This window comes from Thermobia domestica, chromosome 9 (assembly GCF_964235325.1).
Source record: "Thermobia domestica chromosome 9, izTheDome1.hap1.1, whole genome shotgun sequence".
Lineage (NCBI taxonomy): Eukaryota > Metazoa > Arthropoda > Insecta > Zygentoma > Lepismatidae > Thermobia > Thermobia domestica.
Genome location: NC_137462.1, coordinates 35,910,546 through 35,923,885, shown reverse-complemented (window position 1 = coordinate 35,923,885; position 13,340 = coordinate 35,910,546). Strand labels below are relative to the sequence as shown.

At 33.8% G+C, this 13,340-nt stretch overlaps 1 protein-coding gene across 2 annotated transcripts in view; it reads right to left on the bottom strand.

Annotated features, from left to right (window-relative positions):
- The window catches only part of LOC145694563 (ATP-binding cassette sub-family C member 5-like), a 219,923-nt gene that overhangs the window by 66,720 nt on the left and 139,863 nt on the right, over window positions 1–13,340 (bottom strand). For both annotated transcript variants that reach the window (XM_081770896.1, XM_081770895.1), the window contains exons 6-11: window positions 12,841–12,988; window positions 11,802–11,957; window positions 7,810–7,913; window positions 5,889–6,036; window positions 3,013–3,130; window positions 844–982 (exon numbers count right to left, since the gene is read on the bottom strand). In XM_081770896.1, the coding sequence (XP_081627022.1) occupies window positions 844–982; window positions 3,013–3,130; window positions 5,889–6,036; window positions 7,810–7,913; window positions 11,802–11,957; window positions 12,841–12,988 (813 nt within the window). The remainder of the gene's footprint in view (window positions 1–843; window positions 983–3,012; window positions 3,131–5,888; window positions 6,037–7,809; window positions 7,914–11,801; window positions 11,958–12,840; window positions 12,989–13,340) is intronic.

The following is a 13,340-nucleotide window of genomic DNA, read 5'->3' as shown; positions in this document are numbered from 1 at the left end:
TCGGAGAAGGCTTATTAAAATGCAAAGGCTTTGAACAATAATTTAAAAGGATAAACTTTGTGAAAAAAGATTTCTTTCAGTAATTTATTTAAAGTACACCTTTTTAAAAATATTTGTCTGTTATAAACGTAAAATCACAAATAACCGTATATCAAAGTTTTGAAAGCTAAAGTTATAGGTTGGAGCTCAGTCGCTCCTAATTGCTATTGTAGCATTTTAATAGATAGATCACATAGCTTTGCTCAGTGCGTTGTTGTTACGTTTCGTTTGACAATATGCAAACAAGGCCTGATAGAATAGTTACAAAACTCAAAATATGAAAGTTTAGTCATTTAACGCATATTTAACACCTTGCTTACTCAATCGCCTTAATCTCCTGTCACTGCTTTAACTTGCATACATACTTCCCCTGATGCTTCCTTTCTTAGAAACTTCTTTCCAAGACTGATCTGGTTACCCTTTCGTTTTACTATCTAATATGACGAAATAAATTAACAGACCGTTTGTGTTACATTTTTTTTTCAATTTCTTCTTCCGTTCTACAATCTAATGACAATAATTAACGATAGAAAGTGTTCATATTCTTTAATAGTATATGATACTTAAGAAACCAAATATTTCATTTTGATTCAAATATACGTAAATTATCAATAGTTTACAATGTGACTTGAGAAAAGTATTCTTCCTACTTTTCCTTCGTTTTGTACTTAAAATAATAATAATAATAATAATAATAATAATAATAATAATAATAATAATAATAATAATAATAATAATAATAATAATAATAATAATAATGTAAGTTCAAGGCTGCATTTATTTCACTTACAAAAATGTTCTTACCTCAACTTTATCTAAGCTAACTTTGGCTTCAGCTAAACACTTAATTCCATAAGGAAGAGTCCCCACGGAGAATTGTAAGGCCGTAAATACTGAAAAAATTGTGAATGCTTGCGCTGCATAAAGATCGTTTCCTGTCAAACTGAAAATACAAAAGAATTATTTTAGATTATTGTGCTCAAGTTACGCAAAATTTTCACAATGTTTTTCCTTTCAAATGTAACTTTCTAAAGCAAGGAACTTTAATCGTAGTGTCTAAATTGTCCATTAAATATAAAACATTAGTTAATTGTTGTATTAAGGTTAAGCTAATGCTGTTTTGGTAATAATAAATATAGGGCAGTAACTCAAATTCTTATTACTTCTTTATTGAAACCTCAAGACTTCCATCAAATCTTCAAATTCAGGTGGAATCCTTTGTAAATGTGATTAAGAAGACACTTAGTTGAGGATAGAGGTAAAATATTACTTATGCAATGGGTCCAATTTAGGAGGTAATGGTTACTCAGTGGGAGGCTAGAGTGCTATAGTGTTCCATCCAAGGCCATGTGAGTTTCTGGTAAACAACAAATAATCTCATTTTCCCCATAATCTCATTCCACCATTTCTCGCATTACTATTTTCCCTCAATAAGTACCCGTTTTCGTTAACTAAAAATTTTATTTTATTTTATTTTATTTTATTTTATTTTATTTATTTTTTTTTTTTTCAATTCCCCTTGTTTACCTCTATCAGAAACAATAGACAAACTGTAGCGAAAATGAGTCCTAAGTAAATACAGGCAGGCAGAAAGTGTGTCGCATATCTTGGAACAACACCGTGTGACCAGTTTTGTCAACAGAAATCTTAAGTCAGCTTATTACATGTTAAATATTTTAAATCTATATGAGAAATAAAAGCTTACGTCCACACACTGATGCAAACTAAGCCAACAACATGGCTACAAACATCCGAAATACGATCCTTAATACCATGATAATGAACCACAGATAACAAGAAGGAATGTTTAAAATGTGAATATTGTTAAAGGTCTGTACCTCGAAAATTGTTTCCATATCTAATTATAACAATAATCATGTCTGTTGTACTGTATGGGTGTGAAACATGGTCGCTTACTGTGAAACAAGACCCTAAGCTGAAAGTATTTGAGAACAAGTTCCTGAGACGAATATTCGGACCCAAGAGGAACTAAAATGGGGAATGACGAAAACTTCATAACGAGGAATTACATAATTTACACAGTTTACCAAATATAGTTAGAATCATCAAGTCTAGGAGGCTCCGATGGGCAGTCATGTAGCCAGAAGGAAGAAATTAGGAACGCTTTCAAAGTTTTAGCTGGGAGTCCAGTCGGAAAACGACCATCAGGAAGACCTAGGTGCAGATAAGAGGACAATATAAGGATAAAAATGAAATTAAATCTTTCAGTTTAACCCCACGATTATGCTATTTAGACTCAGGGAGACAATGATGGAAGAATTAGTGGAATGAGAAAGCGGGAGGAAACGGGAAAACTCCAAGAAAACCCACGGACACGATGTTGTCCATCACAAACTTACTTGGCTGGGAATCGAACCAGAGACCCCACGCACCAGAGGTAAGCGCTCTGCCACTGAGCCACTATGCTCCCCTAATATTAATATGGATCTCGCAGAAATAACAATACAAAGTAGAAACTGGATCCAGTTAGCTAAGGACAGAAGTTAATGGAGAGCTTTTGTGAATGTAACATTGAAGTTCCAGGTTCCATAGGCTACAGAGTTAGTTATCTAATTATAACAGATTTATTAACAAACATAAAATTACACAATAGTTATTATCATAATAACAGATTAATTGGTTTTAAATAAAAGCTAAGTTTAATTGTATTTTTAGTGTAAAAATATCTCGCAAACTATAACAGAAAATCTTAGTAACAAAAGGAAATACAAAAGGAAATTTACGCCTACTTATTATATTTCAAGTCAATTTAAATCTATCTTCACATTTAATTTTTGAAGGTACGACACACTCAACACTAATTAACAAGAAAACGTAACACAAAAAAGTAAATATAAAGTCTGTGAGATTACAATCCAGAACTTCATAATCACAAGGAAACCACAGATCATAAACTGAATTGACTCAGCAATACATAGTGAAGTAAGTTCAATATAAAATAGACAATATTACCTGTATGCCAAAAATGTTGCAATCGAAGCCAACAGAGTGATTGATGGCGTTACAGTATTACTGAATGACTGTAAAAAGGCAGATCTCTGAAGATGTTTCCTTTCACGTTCACGAATATCTAGAAAAACAAGAATTGCTCTTTCAGTTAAAACATACATCTTCAACCCAAAAGTCCAGCATTAGTTTTAATATAATAAAATGTATTAATCATATTCGTAAATAGTTACGCTGAAAACAAAAGAAAATTAAATTTAAATAAAAACAAAAAGAGAATTAAATTTAAATACGTTTTCGCTCAGTGCGTTGGGTATTCAAAATAGCAACAGTAAAATGTTGCTGTAATGAACGCCAATATAACGAAATAATCGGAATTGTTTTAGGCTCCTTCTCTTTTTCCTATTTATTTTCTGAAAATTAAAAAAAGTCATTTTAATGAATTTTGAACTTAACTGAACGGATGAAAATTTCGTCTTTATTAACTTTTAAATGTTGTCTACTTTATCTTCTCTTAAACACTCTACTTTATCTTCTCTTAAACACTGTAAAGGGAACATTACTCGCTACAGATTATTATTAATAATAAAAATTTATAAATTTCATTTAATATAGACAAAATCAAAATTCCATAATAGAGTGCACGAAGTACTATGTCTGTGTTGAAAATAAACCAATAGATGAAATGCACATAAATTACTGATGACAATTTCCACAGTTTAAGATCTTCAACTACAGTGTGTGATACGCAATTCTCTTCCATTTTATTTATACTCTCTCTTTTGGACTAATGTTGAATCAAAGAGAACCACCAGCGGACACCTCGAGAACCATTTGTGGTTCGCGAATCAGTTTGAGTAACATTATTCTAAAACAACCGACTGAAGTTTCTAAGTGTTTCTAATGACTAAGTTGAAGAAACTGGGTTTCAAAGAAACCCAAGCAAATCTATTCGCTAAGCAGTAAAATAACTCAACGTTTAATGATTACTAGTGTACTGTGTAGTGTTGGATAAACGGTTTTTTGTTATCCATATAAAAGGTTGGCCGTTCAAGAACTGAAATCCAATGACAAGCCATGTGGACAGCAATTTGCTAACGAAATCGTGAATCGTATAAATACAAATCCTCAAATGTATTTTTGATACAAATCTTGCTTCAGTTATATACACACCACGTATTAGAGGATGCCAATCGCCTTAACGTACAGATTTAGAGAACGCCAAATTCACTTCTACACACAAAAACACACACTAAACAGAAGAAAGGAAAAAAATTTACGAGATACCTCTAAAATGAGTGAGTGCTAGGGAATAACGAAATTTTTGGCAAATTTTTCTTTGTTAAGGCTCAATATTTATCCCCGTATATATCTGTATGTTTGAATAGTTTCTGGTTTCCAGGTAGCTTATTTGCAAACTTGTATAACTTATCAACATGGTGGCGCAGCCTCATACAAAAAGCTTGATGTTAGGACTGTCATACGAATTTCCGAAATCAATAGATTCGACTTAGTGGGCCATTTGGTGACCACAACGTTCATTATCCTTCCGGTTGAATTTTCTCCTCTTCAATTACGTAAAGACTGTAGTTACTCCAATATTCACCCGCGTTTGGAATACAGTTCTTATTTAAACAATGGACATATTATAGAGAACCTGGAACGAAACTGAGTATTGACTAGATAATGTTCATTATTATCAATGACTCTCATTAGCAAATTAGTTCGTATTAAAGTGGCCCTACCATTTCTGTTATCCTACCATTCATAATATCTCTTCTGCGATCGGAAAAAATCTGGGAGGTTTAAACAGTCACTCGCTACTACACAAAGTGAAAACAAATTCACAACTGAACGGTGATTCAAACCTGGGACGCTCATTTCCGATTTATCATACCGATGCGTTAACCATTAAACGCTGCTCCGCCCGCTCCCTGAAAAGGCATACATTCTATCACTCTTAAGATCGTTACTCAACCGCTCAGACCATTGAACTGTACAACCACAACTTTCGTTGTGTTTGGACAACCAGTCCGCATTCAGAATGCCACTGATGGCTGACATACTGTTTAGCGTAGTGGTTAACACATCAGTATGGTAGCAGTACATTCGGAATCCAATTCAGTCATACTTTTAACTCTGTGTGTATCACTGATTTTGCAGGTAAAGAGGAATTGTGTAATATAAAATCGCTTATTTCCACAATTTAATAATATAGTAACCGGTAGTATATTTCATCTTATGTTGCAAATGTTAGTTATTTTGTAAAAACAGTTCTCGGAAATGAAACACTCGTTCCCAGCCAGCGATGACCAAACAGTGGCTCACGATAAAAGCGAAGAAAAGAAAAGGTTTTTTCCTTCTTTCTTTCTTGAACACTATACGTAACACGAAAAGTATGGGTATAGCTGGTCGTCATAATACGACGGTGTAAATCGAAGCTTAACTTTATTATTATTATTATTATTATTATTATTATTATTATTATTATTATTATTATTATTACTATTACTATTATTATTATTATTATTATTATTATTATTATTATTATTATTATTATTATTACCAGTCGATTCTGCAATGTTAAGCCGTTGTACGAGCAGACTTTTTTTTTTTTTAATATCAAATGCACATTTCACTTCGTTACTTTTAAATGTTTATTGCTCGACGCTTAATTAGCCTAGGCATATGAAACAAGTAGTAGGATACGCAAAATTGAACAAAGATTCAGAAAGTGTATGACTTGCGAAAATTCAGGGACCCGTAGATTGACGGGGGCTAAAGGATAATGAAAAATGGCTCCCAAATATGGTTCTTACTTGTCCTGGCCTACAATGTGTTATTGGCCATCATTGGTATAACGAATAAAAACCTGCACTTACCACGTATCTTCTTCTCGAAACTTTCCTCCCATGCATACATCTTAATCAGCTTCATGTTATTCAAGATTTCGCTCATTAATCCCACACGCTGATCTGTTACTTTTACAGTTGCTACTCGAACTCGGCTGGTCAAACTTGCAATGCCACTCTGGAAAAGCAAATTAAAAATTAACACTAGACTGTCATGAGAAAATATGAATTTCGAAATAAATCACAAGTCAATTACAAGTCCATAACAGTGTAATTCTTATCGTTATAAAATTGTTTTAGTTCAGAGTTCCAAAACTTCCAGATAAATTTCGGAGCTTCATCCGTATTACAGAGCAAATTAAGTGGTTATAAAGGAAATAAATGTAACCGAGTTTAACGCTCCATGACGGAAACGGGTGACGCGTAAAACTTCGTTCTCCCCGCTAGTTTAGAAAAATGAAATGAAATCTTTGAGTTTTACGTCCCACGGTTATGCCGGTTAGGCTAAAGGAGACGGTGATAATGAGAAATGAATGAAATGGTGGAATGAAGAAAGTGGGAGGAAACGGGAGAACCCCGAGAAAACCCACGCACGCGGTGTTTGTCCACCACAAAGTTCACTTGGCGGGGGCTGGGATCGAACCCGGGACCCCAAGCACCAGAGGTGAACGCTCTACCACTGAGCCACCGCGGCCCCAACGGTGATGATGAGTAATGAATGAAATGGTAGAATGAAGAAAGTGGGAGGAAACGGGAGAACCCCGAGGAAACCCACACACACGGTGCCCTGCTAGTTTAGAGACTAACACGCGCGCCTTTCGGGTACGGGATCCTGGGTCCGATTTTATGTATTGTACGCATTACAATGGTTCAGATTCCACCTTAAACTGTAAATCCACGTTTTATATAGCCTCAGTAACTACGAAGATGAGAAAATTGATGGATTATGAAAACCAAGGGTACAAACTAATAAAACCCAAGAAAAATCTATTGGTATGATGATGTTCATGATAAGCACAGATGACCCTTCGAACTTAATCAGATGCTCTACTTTACAGTCACTGTGATAAAAATAATGCTGATGAGGCAAATAATGTTGAACATTAATTCAAATTAAAAAAGTGCAAGCAGCTTAATGTTTTTCTGATTTGTGCTTTTCTTTTAAAAAAATCAAATATTCAAAAAAAATATATTCAAAATTTCTAGTTTCTTAGTCAAATTCAAGATTTTGGCTACCCTTTTTCCAGTCTGTATTGTCTTCATCTCTTGACACATACATTAACAGCTACGAACATCTGCTAACTGAACTGTGTGAATTATAATGAGTGTGTCGGGCACATCTTACAGTAAATAAATACTAATCCTTTTTAAATCTTTAATAACCAATGTCTTGTTTTAAACTGTTCTTCTGACCAACTTGCTGTGAACCACCTCAAACCCAGAACTTTTTATACGAGAAAGACTTTTGTTATGTACATTCATTGACACCTATGTCTCTTTTCCGACATCTGACTGAAGAAGGGGGCCACAGACTCGAGAAATATATCACGAATAAATTTTGAAGGCTCAGCATGGATGAGTACTCCTATCTATTTAATCATTAAAATAAGAATACCAGTTTATTGATAACACTACAAAGACGGAAAATTTGCACATGTATATAACTAACTCTATTATGTGTCCTATTAAAAGACAAATTAAAATTTTACCGAATTTGATTCTAAAACCAGTTCACATTACCATTGCAATATTTAGATTGTTAAATCTATTTTGCACTTCCCCTGAGTTCAACTCGCAATCATTATTGTTATTGATATTTTATTTTACTGACGAAATATTACGAACTTTCTTGTTAAAAGATGTAAATTGATTATGTATTCTTCCAATTCTTGCTTACACCAGTGTAACTACGATTATAATCAAGTAACGTAATATGGATCTCAAAACTTACCATTAAAGGGTAGAAAAGAAGAATAATAAAATTTCCTAGAAGAGCCCAAGGGCCAAGAACCATACAGGAATAAACAAGGCTCATCGTAAACATGACAGGTGTACCTAAGTGATTAAAAGTTGAAAGGAAAATAATAAGTATGTGAAAAGTATTACAAAATATAAAATAATTGTATTATGTGTGTACATAAAAACATAAAATGAAGTACGCCATAATGTTGAGCTCCGGAATAACCTAACACTTAGCAGACATATCTTTGTTGTATATGGTTCGGATTCGATTTCCATTTTTTTTTTTTTTTAAGTTTTTTTATTTATTTTTTTATTTTTTTTTTTTTATTATTATTTATTTAGGAGTCATCTAGCATTGTGAAGTAATTGAGAACCTGTTTAAATTACGAGCAAGGAAACTAGATATAACAAGATATAACCCAGATATAACCTATTACAAGAATGATGATGCTCGAAACAAATGCTAGTCACAGAATGAACACTTGAACATGGGCCTTCAGGTTTGTCATAGCCTTTCATGGGCTATAGCACCTTGAGTTTTGTTTAGTTAAGTAATGACATCAAATTCTTAGAGAAAACATACGACAGAGAAATTTATGCATTGTCAAATCAAAAATTAAAAATAATAAATAAATAAACCTATTACAAGAATTATTATTTTTTTCCCAATTGATCATTGAAGATATTAATTATTCGACTTCAACAGTTTAAAAACCACAGTAATTACAAATTGTTTTATTATATTGTATTATATTTTATGCCATGGAAAGGTTTCTGACGAAAAAATAGCCAATAGAATGCAGTGATATAACCAAGTAAGGAAAATTATCGATTGTAGTTGTATAAGATAAGTAACAAACATGCAAAAATTCAAATAAATAGACAGATAATGAACAAATAGTCGAAACATGTTTCAGCAGGAAAGATGATCCAGGTGACGAAACTGAACTTCGAACTGTCACACCGAAATTGGAAAAGGGCATAGAGAGAGTGATCAAAGGCACAAAATATCTTACTGCAAAAAACTCAGAACTTCGATGATTATTGGAAAAATTTTAGACTATGTATGTATCTTTCGTTTAACATTCAGCGGTAAATTCAAATGGCCTACGTTCGAAATAAGGATCCCTTGCACTACATATAAGCGTTCTATCATTGAACCATTATGCCACCATCATCCGATGGACAAAATCAATATTCCTAATTTCATCACTATCTAATCATATATAAGAATCAAAAATAAAACCTTCAGAACACTAAAGTACTAGTTACAAGGACTCAAACGCAAACTTAAGGTATTTTCCCAGACGTCACAATGAAGATTAAAAACTTACTACAAAACTGAAATTATACTACAACACACAACCTATTCCATTTTAACAATTGCTAAAGAATACGTAAAATATATTGAAGATAAACATATTTTCTAAAAAGAAAAAGGCTCATTCTAAGTTTTCATTACTCTTTGATAACTCCATTACAGTCGTAAACTGCCTACCAAATTGTTAACATGTACGTAAATTTTGAGGTGACGACTACTGGTGCAATACAAGAGATTTAAAAATATATATATATATTGTTTTTTCTTCAACGGCTATTCGACTTCGAATTTTTACTACATGGTCATGTATAAGAAGGATCAATATGTCTTTCCAACTATGGTAGAGCTTCGAAAGATTCACGATGCTCACAGAAGAGACAAGAAAAGTAAATTTTCAATCTTAAAGTGGCGACCACTGATGCTTTTACCCTATTATAATTACGTGTAAATACTACATAGCCTTCATGAAAATGAATCAGCGCGATCATTTTATTTTATTTTTCCGAAAAGGTATGTTTAAGAAGAGGGATCCCACTAATAGGAAGAAAAACAGATACATGTTAACAACTTAACAGTGAAGATTATCAATCTGACAACGATGAAACCTTAAGATGAGCCTTTTTCTCTTAGGATTCAAGGGAAAATATTTTCATTTCCAGTAGTTTATGCTTTATACATATACAAGGTGTTAATAACTAGTCCGACAAACTGACACAGGTGATTCCTCACTTCAAAATAAGAAAAAAAGTTTATATGGACCCGTGGTCAAAAGTACATTATTTCAGAGAAAGGACTGTCCACACCTGTGATAAAATGGACTTTGAGGGCGAATAGCTCCAAAACTATTACCCATTGAACTGAAGCGGCATGTTTTTGTCTTCGACTTGTAATCTCCTCTATCCAGAAATGCATGATTCTGAATCGTTCAGTGGCGGCGCAAAGCATTACCCCACAGGAAGTAGGGGGTCCCGGATATTAGGACAGATGGGTCCAGTTCACGACAAATGGAACAACGTCCCAACAAGTAACAAAATGTCGTTGACAGACCATCAATATTTTGAACAAAATCAAAAATGAAAATGAAATGTTTGAGTTTTAATTCCCATAGTTATGCCGGTTAAGCTAAAGGAGACGTTGATGATGAGAAATGAATGAAATGGTGGAATGAAGAAAGTGGGAGGAAACGGGAGAACCCCTAAAAAACACCGGGAGACAAGAGCACGGTGTTTGTCCACCACAAAGTCCACACGGCGCGACCTGGGATCGAACCATGCTCACCGGAGGTGAACGCTCTACCACTGAGCCACCGTGTCTCCCTCTTGAACAAAATCAAGATGGCGAAGGATTTTTGGTGTTGTGCGTGGTTGCATAACTACATTAGGGACAATGTAATGGATAAATAGAGATTAAATCAAATCATTACATGTGTGACCCACAATCATGTGTTAAAGGAGACAGACATTAGTAATACGTAATGATTTTGAAAGGATTGATTCAATGAAGATTTGCGAGAAAATCTGAGAGCCCCGAAAAAGAAAAATAGATACAAAGTTCTTTATCAAAAACTCTCCTATTCGTTGATCTAAAGTAGGACTCCTTGCCATATAGGTGCACGCTACCACTGAGTTACCATGTGCCTCTTTTCCCCCTCCCGCGTAGCGAACAACAGATTGTTGACAACGTATGGAAGCTGATGACATAAAAGCAAGAGTTAGTAACTTATCCTCTCAGATTTGTTTGAAGCAAATTAACATTCCACAGTGTTGCCTCTTAGGCTAAAGGAGGTGGATGATTAAAGAAATATCCACTTCTGAATTGATAAATCACCTCCATCAAAGAACTCGCTTCCTAACTCTCGACCCTCTACATTCTGGCAGAAATTGATGGTCATCCACCAAGTAGTTCCTGAGATTTTTTGCCTCCAGTACACGACAGACAGAATACATAAAAAAAAAAGAGGAATTTTGGTAAACTAAGCTCCTTAACCCTTATCCGGGCAAGACATTTTTGTAACGTAAACGGGCAACTGGGGCCTGTGAGGCCCAGTATATATTTTAAGTGCAGAATACACAAAATCAATGCCTATTGTCACATACTGTTTAGACTAGTCTACAATGTACTGGTATATATTTTTGTCAAGTAGCGAAACTTCGTGTCACGCTTTTGTAAGCCGACCAAGCAGAATAGCAAATCCGGTCTAGACATTTTTGTAACGTAAACGGGCAACCGGGGCCTGTGAGGCCCAGTATATATTTTAAGTGCAGAACACTCAAAATTCAATGTCTGTTGCCGCATACTGTTCCGACTAAAGGTTACAATAGTCATGTGTTCAATATATAATTATGTGACAATTTGATCTAATATTTGACAGGAATTTCACTAAAGTTATACGGGGCTTCCTAGGCCCCGGTTGCTCGGTTACGTCAGGAAAGATTTTCAAATTATTAAAAAAAGCTTTACCAACTCGATGTGTTCATGATTTTAACTTCGACGAAAGATAGAAGAATTCAGTATTTTATGTCTTCGAAATATGTATGGTTATTGAGAAATTTTAGAAAAATGAAGCTACTGGGCCTGAGAGACCCCAATTGCCTGGATAAAGGTTAAAAAACTAAAAAAAAAAAAAAAAAATAAAATAAAATAAACTGAACGAAACTTACCGAGTATAAGAACACTGAAGGCCACAGCTTCGAAGATTCTTTCTTGGTCATTTGTACAAAAGGTAATCACCTGAGATAAAGCTTTGTCACCCCCACTTCTTAAACGTAACATCTTCCTATACATTAAGTGTTGCAAAGCACCTTGTACACGAACAGCTGGAAAAAAAAAAACAGTACTTTTAAATTAACCGTCGATAAAGGACTCGGTTATAGCTTTAACCTCATATTTGAACTTGTATGCAGCGAGCAAACAATCATAAAGAAATCTTCAACTTACTTTTCAGTGCTAATATGAAGTATGAATAATTATGATATTTCAAAAGCAATTGCCTTCTTCGGGCAAAAAACAAAATTTGGGTTTGTAACCGGAAATAAATTATAAATTAAAGGAATTACCGGGCACAATAATTTGCCTTTTTGTACGAAAAACAAAACAGTCTAATTCAATTATTCATACTATATATGATCATTTTGGAAAATAAGTTGAAAATTTGTCTACGACTATATAGTTAATCAGTACTATGATATATTTCTCTAACATACTGTTTTCTCATATTATATTTGCCATACTCATCAAAGAAAAGTTTAGCACGTGTTTCACATATAGCTATACGTACATTATATATTGCCTTATTCGAAGTTTGACACTGAATATCTATTAATTTTATAAATGGTCTTTACTTTTATTTTTATTTATTTATTTATTTGTTCCAAAAATTTATCCACTAAATGGAAGCAGAATTTTTGTTACTCTTTGCATAAGAAAGTACATCATAAACTTTAACGTGCATTTAATATTTGAAAATTGCCTCTTTCATTCAGAGCGGACTTTAGAAAAAACAATATAGTGGAAAATTTTCGGGTTTTCACCACCGCAATCCTCTGAATGGTTAAGTAAATCAGAAACTGACTTAGAAACTACATTTTACAAGATACTTCTGAAATAATTTAGCTGATTTAACAGGAAATAATAATTTTACTGCTGTAATCTACCAATACAAATAAAATTTTAAGACAATAAGACTTTGCAAAATCTCACCTGTATGAAAGCCGAGCACGTAAGAAGCCCCAAAGCAGAAATTTCTTATAAGCTGGCAAGCGAAAAGTATAGCAACTAAGATTAATCCCTGAGGTAGCGTTGATTCTGGATCTTCAACATAGTCGAGAATAGTTCTCTGCAACCAGGCCTACAAAATCAAACAATTACATTAAATATATCTATACACTACTAAAGGTCAAAGATTCAACCGTTAATCGAGCTTCAGCGATATAACCAGCTTTGAGTTTTTAATGTTTTTTTAACTCTTCATACTTCGATTGGGTAGTCATCTGTTTGGCAGACAGGAAACCAAGGTTCGAAATACTGCAGCCAAGCAGGGTTGGCAAAAACCATGGTTTTTATTGAAAAAACAAAAAAAAAAACTGTTTTTTGTATAAACGTCTTTTTTTATCCCGAGTTTTTTGGTTTAAATTAAAAAAATGAAATGAAATCTTTGAGTTTTACGTCCCGCGGTTATGCCGGTTAGGCTAAAGGAGACG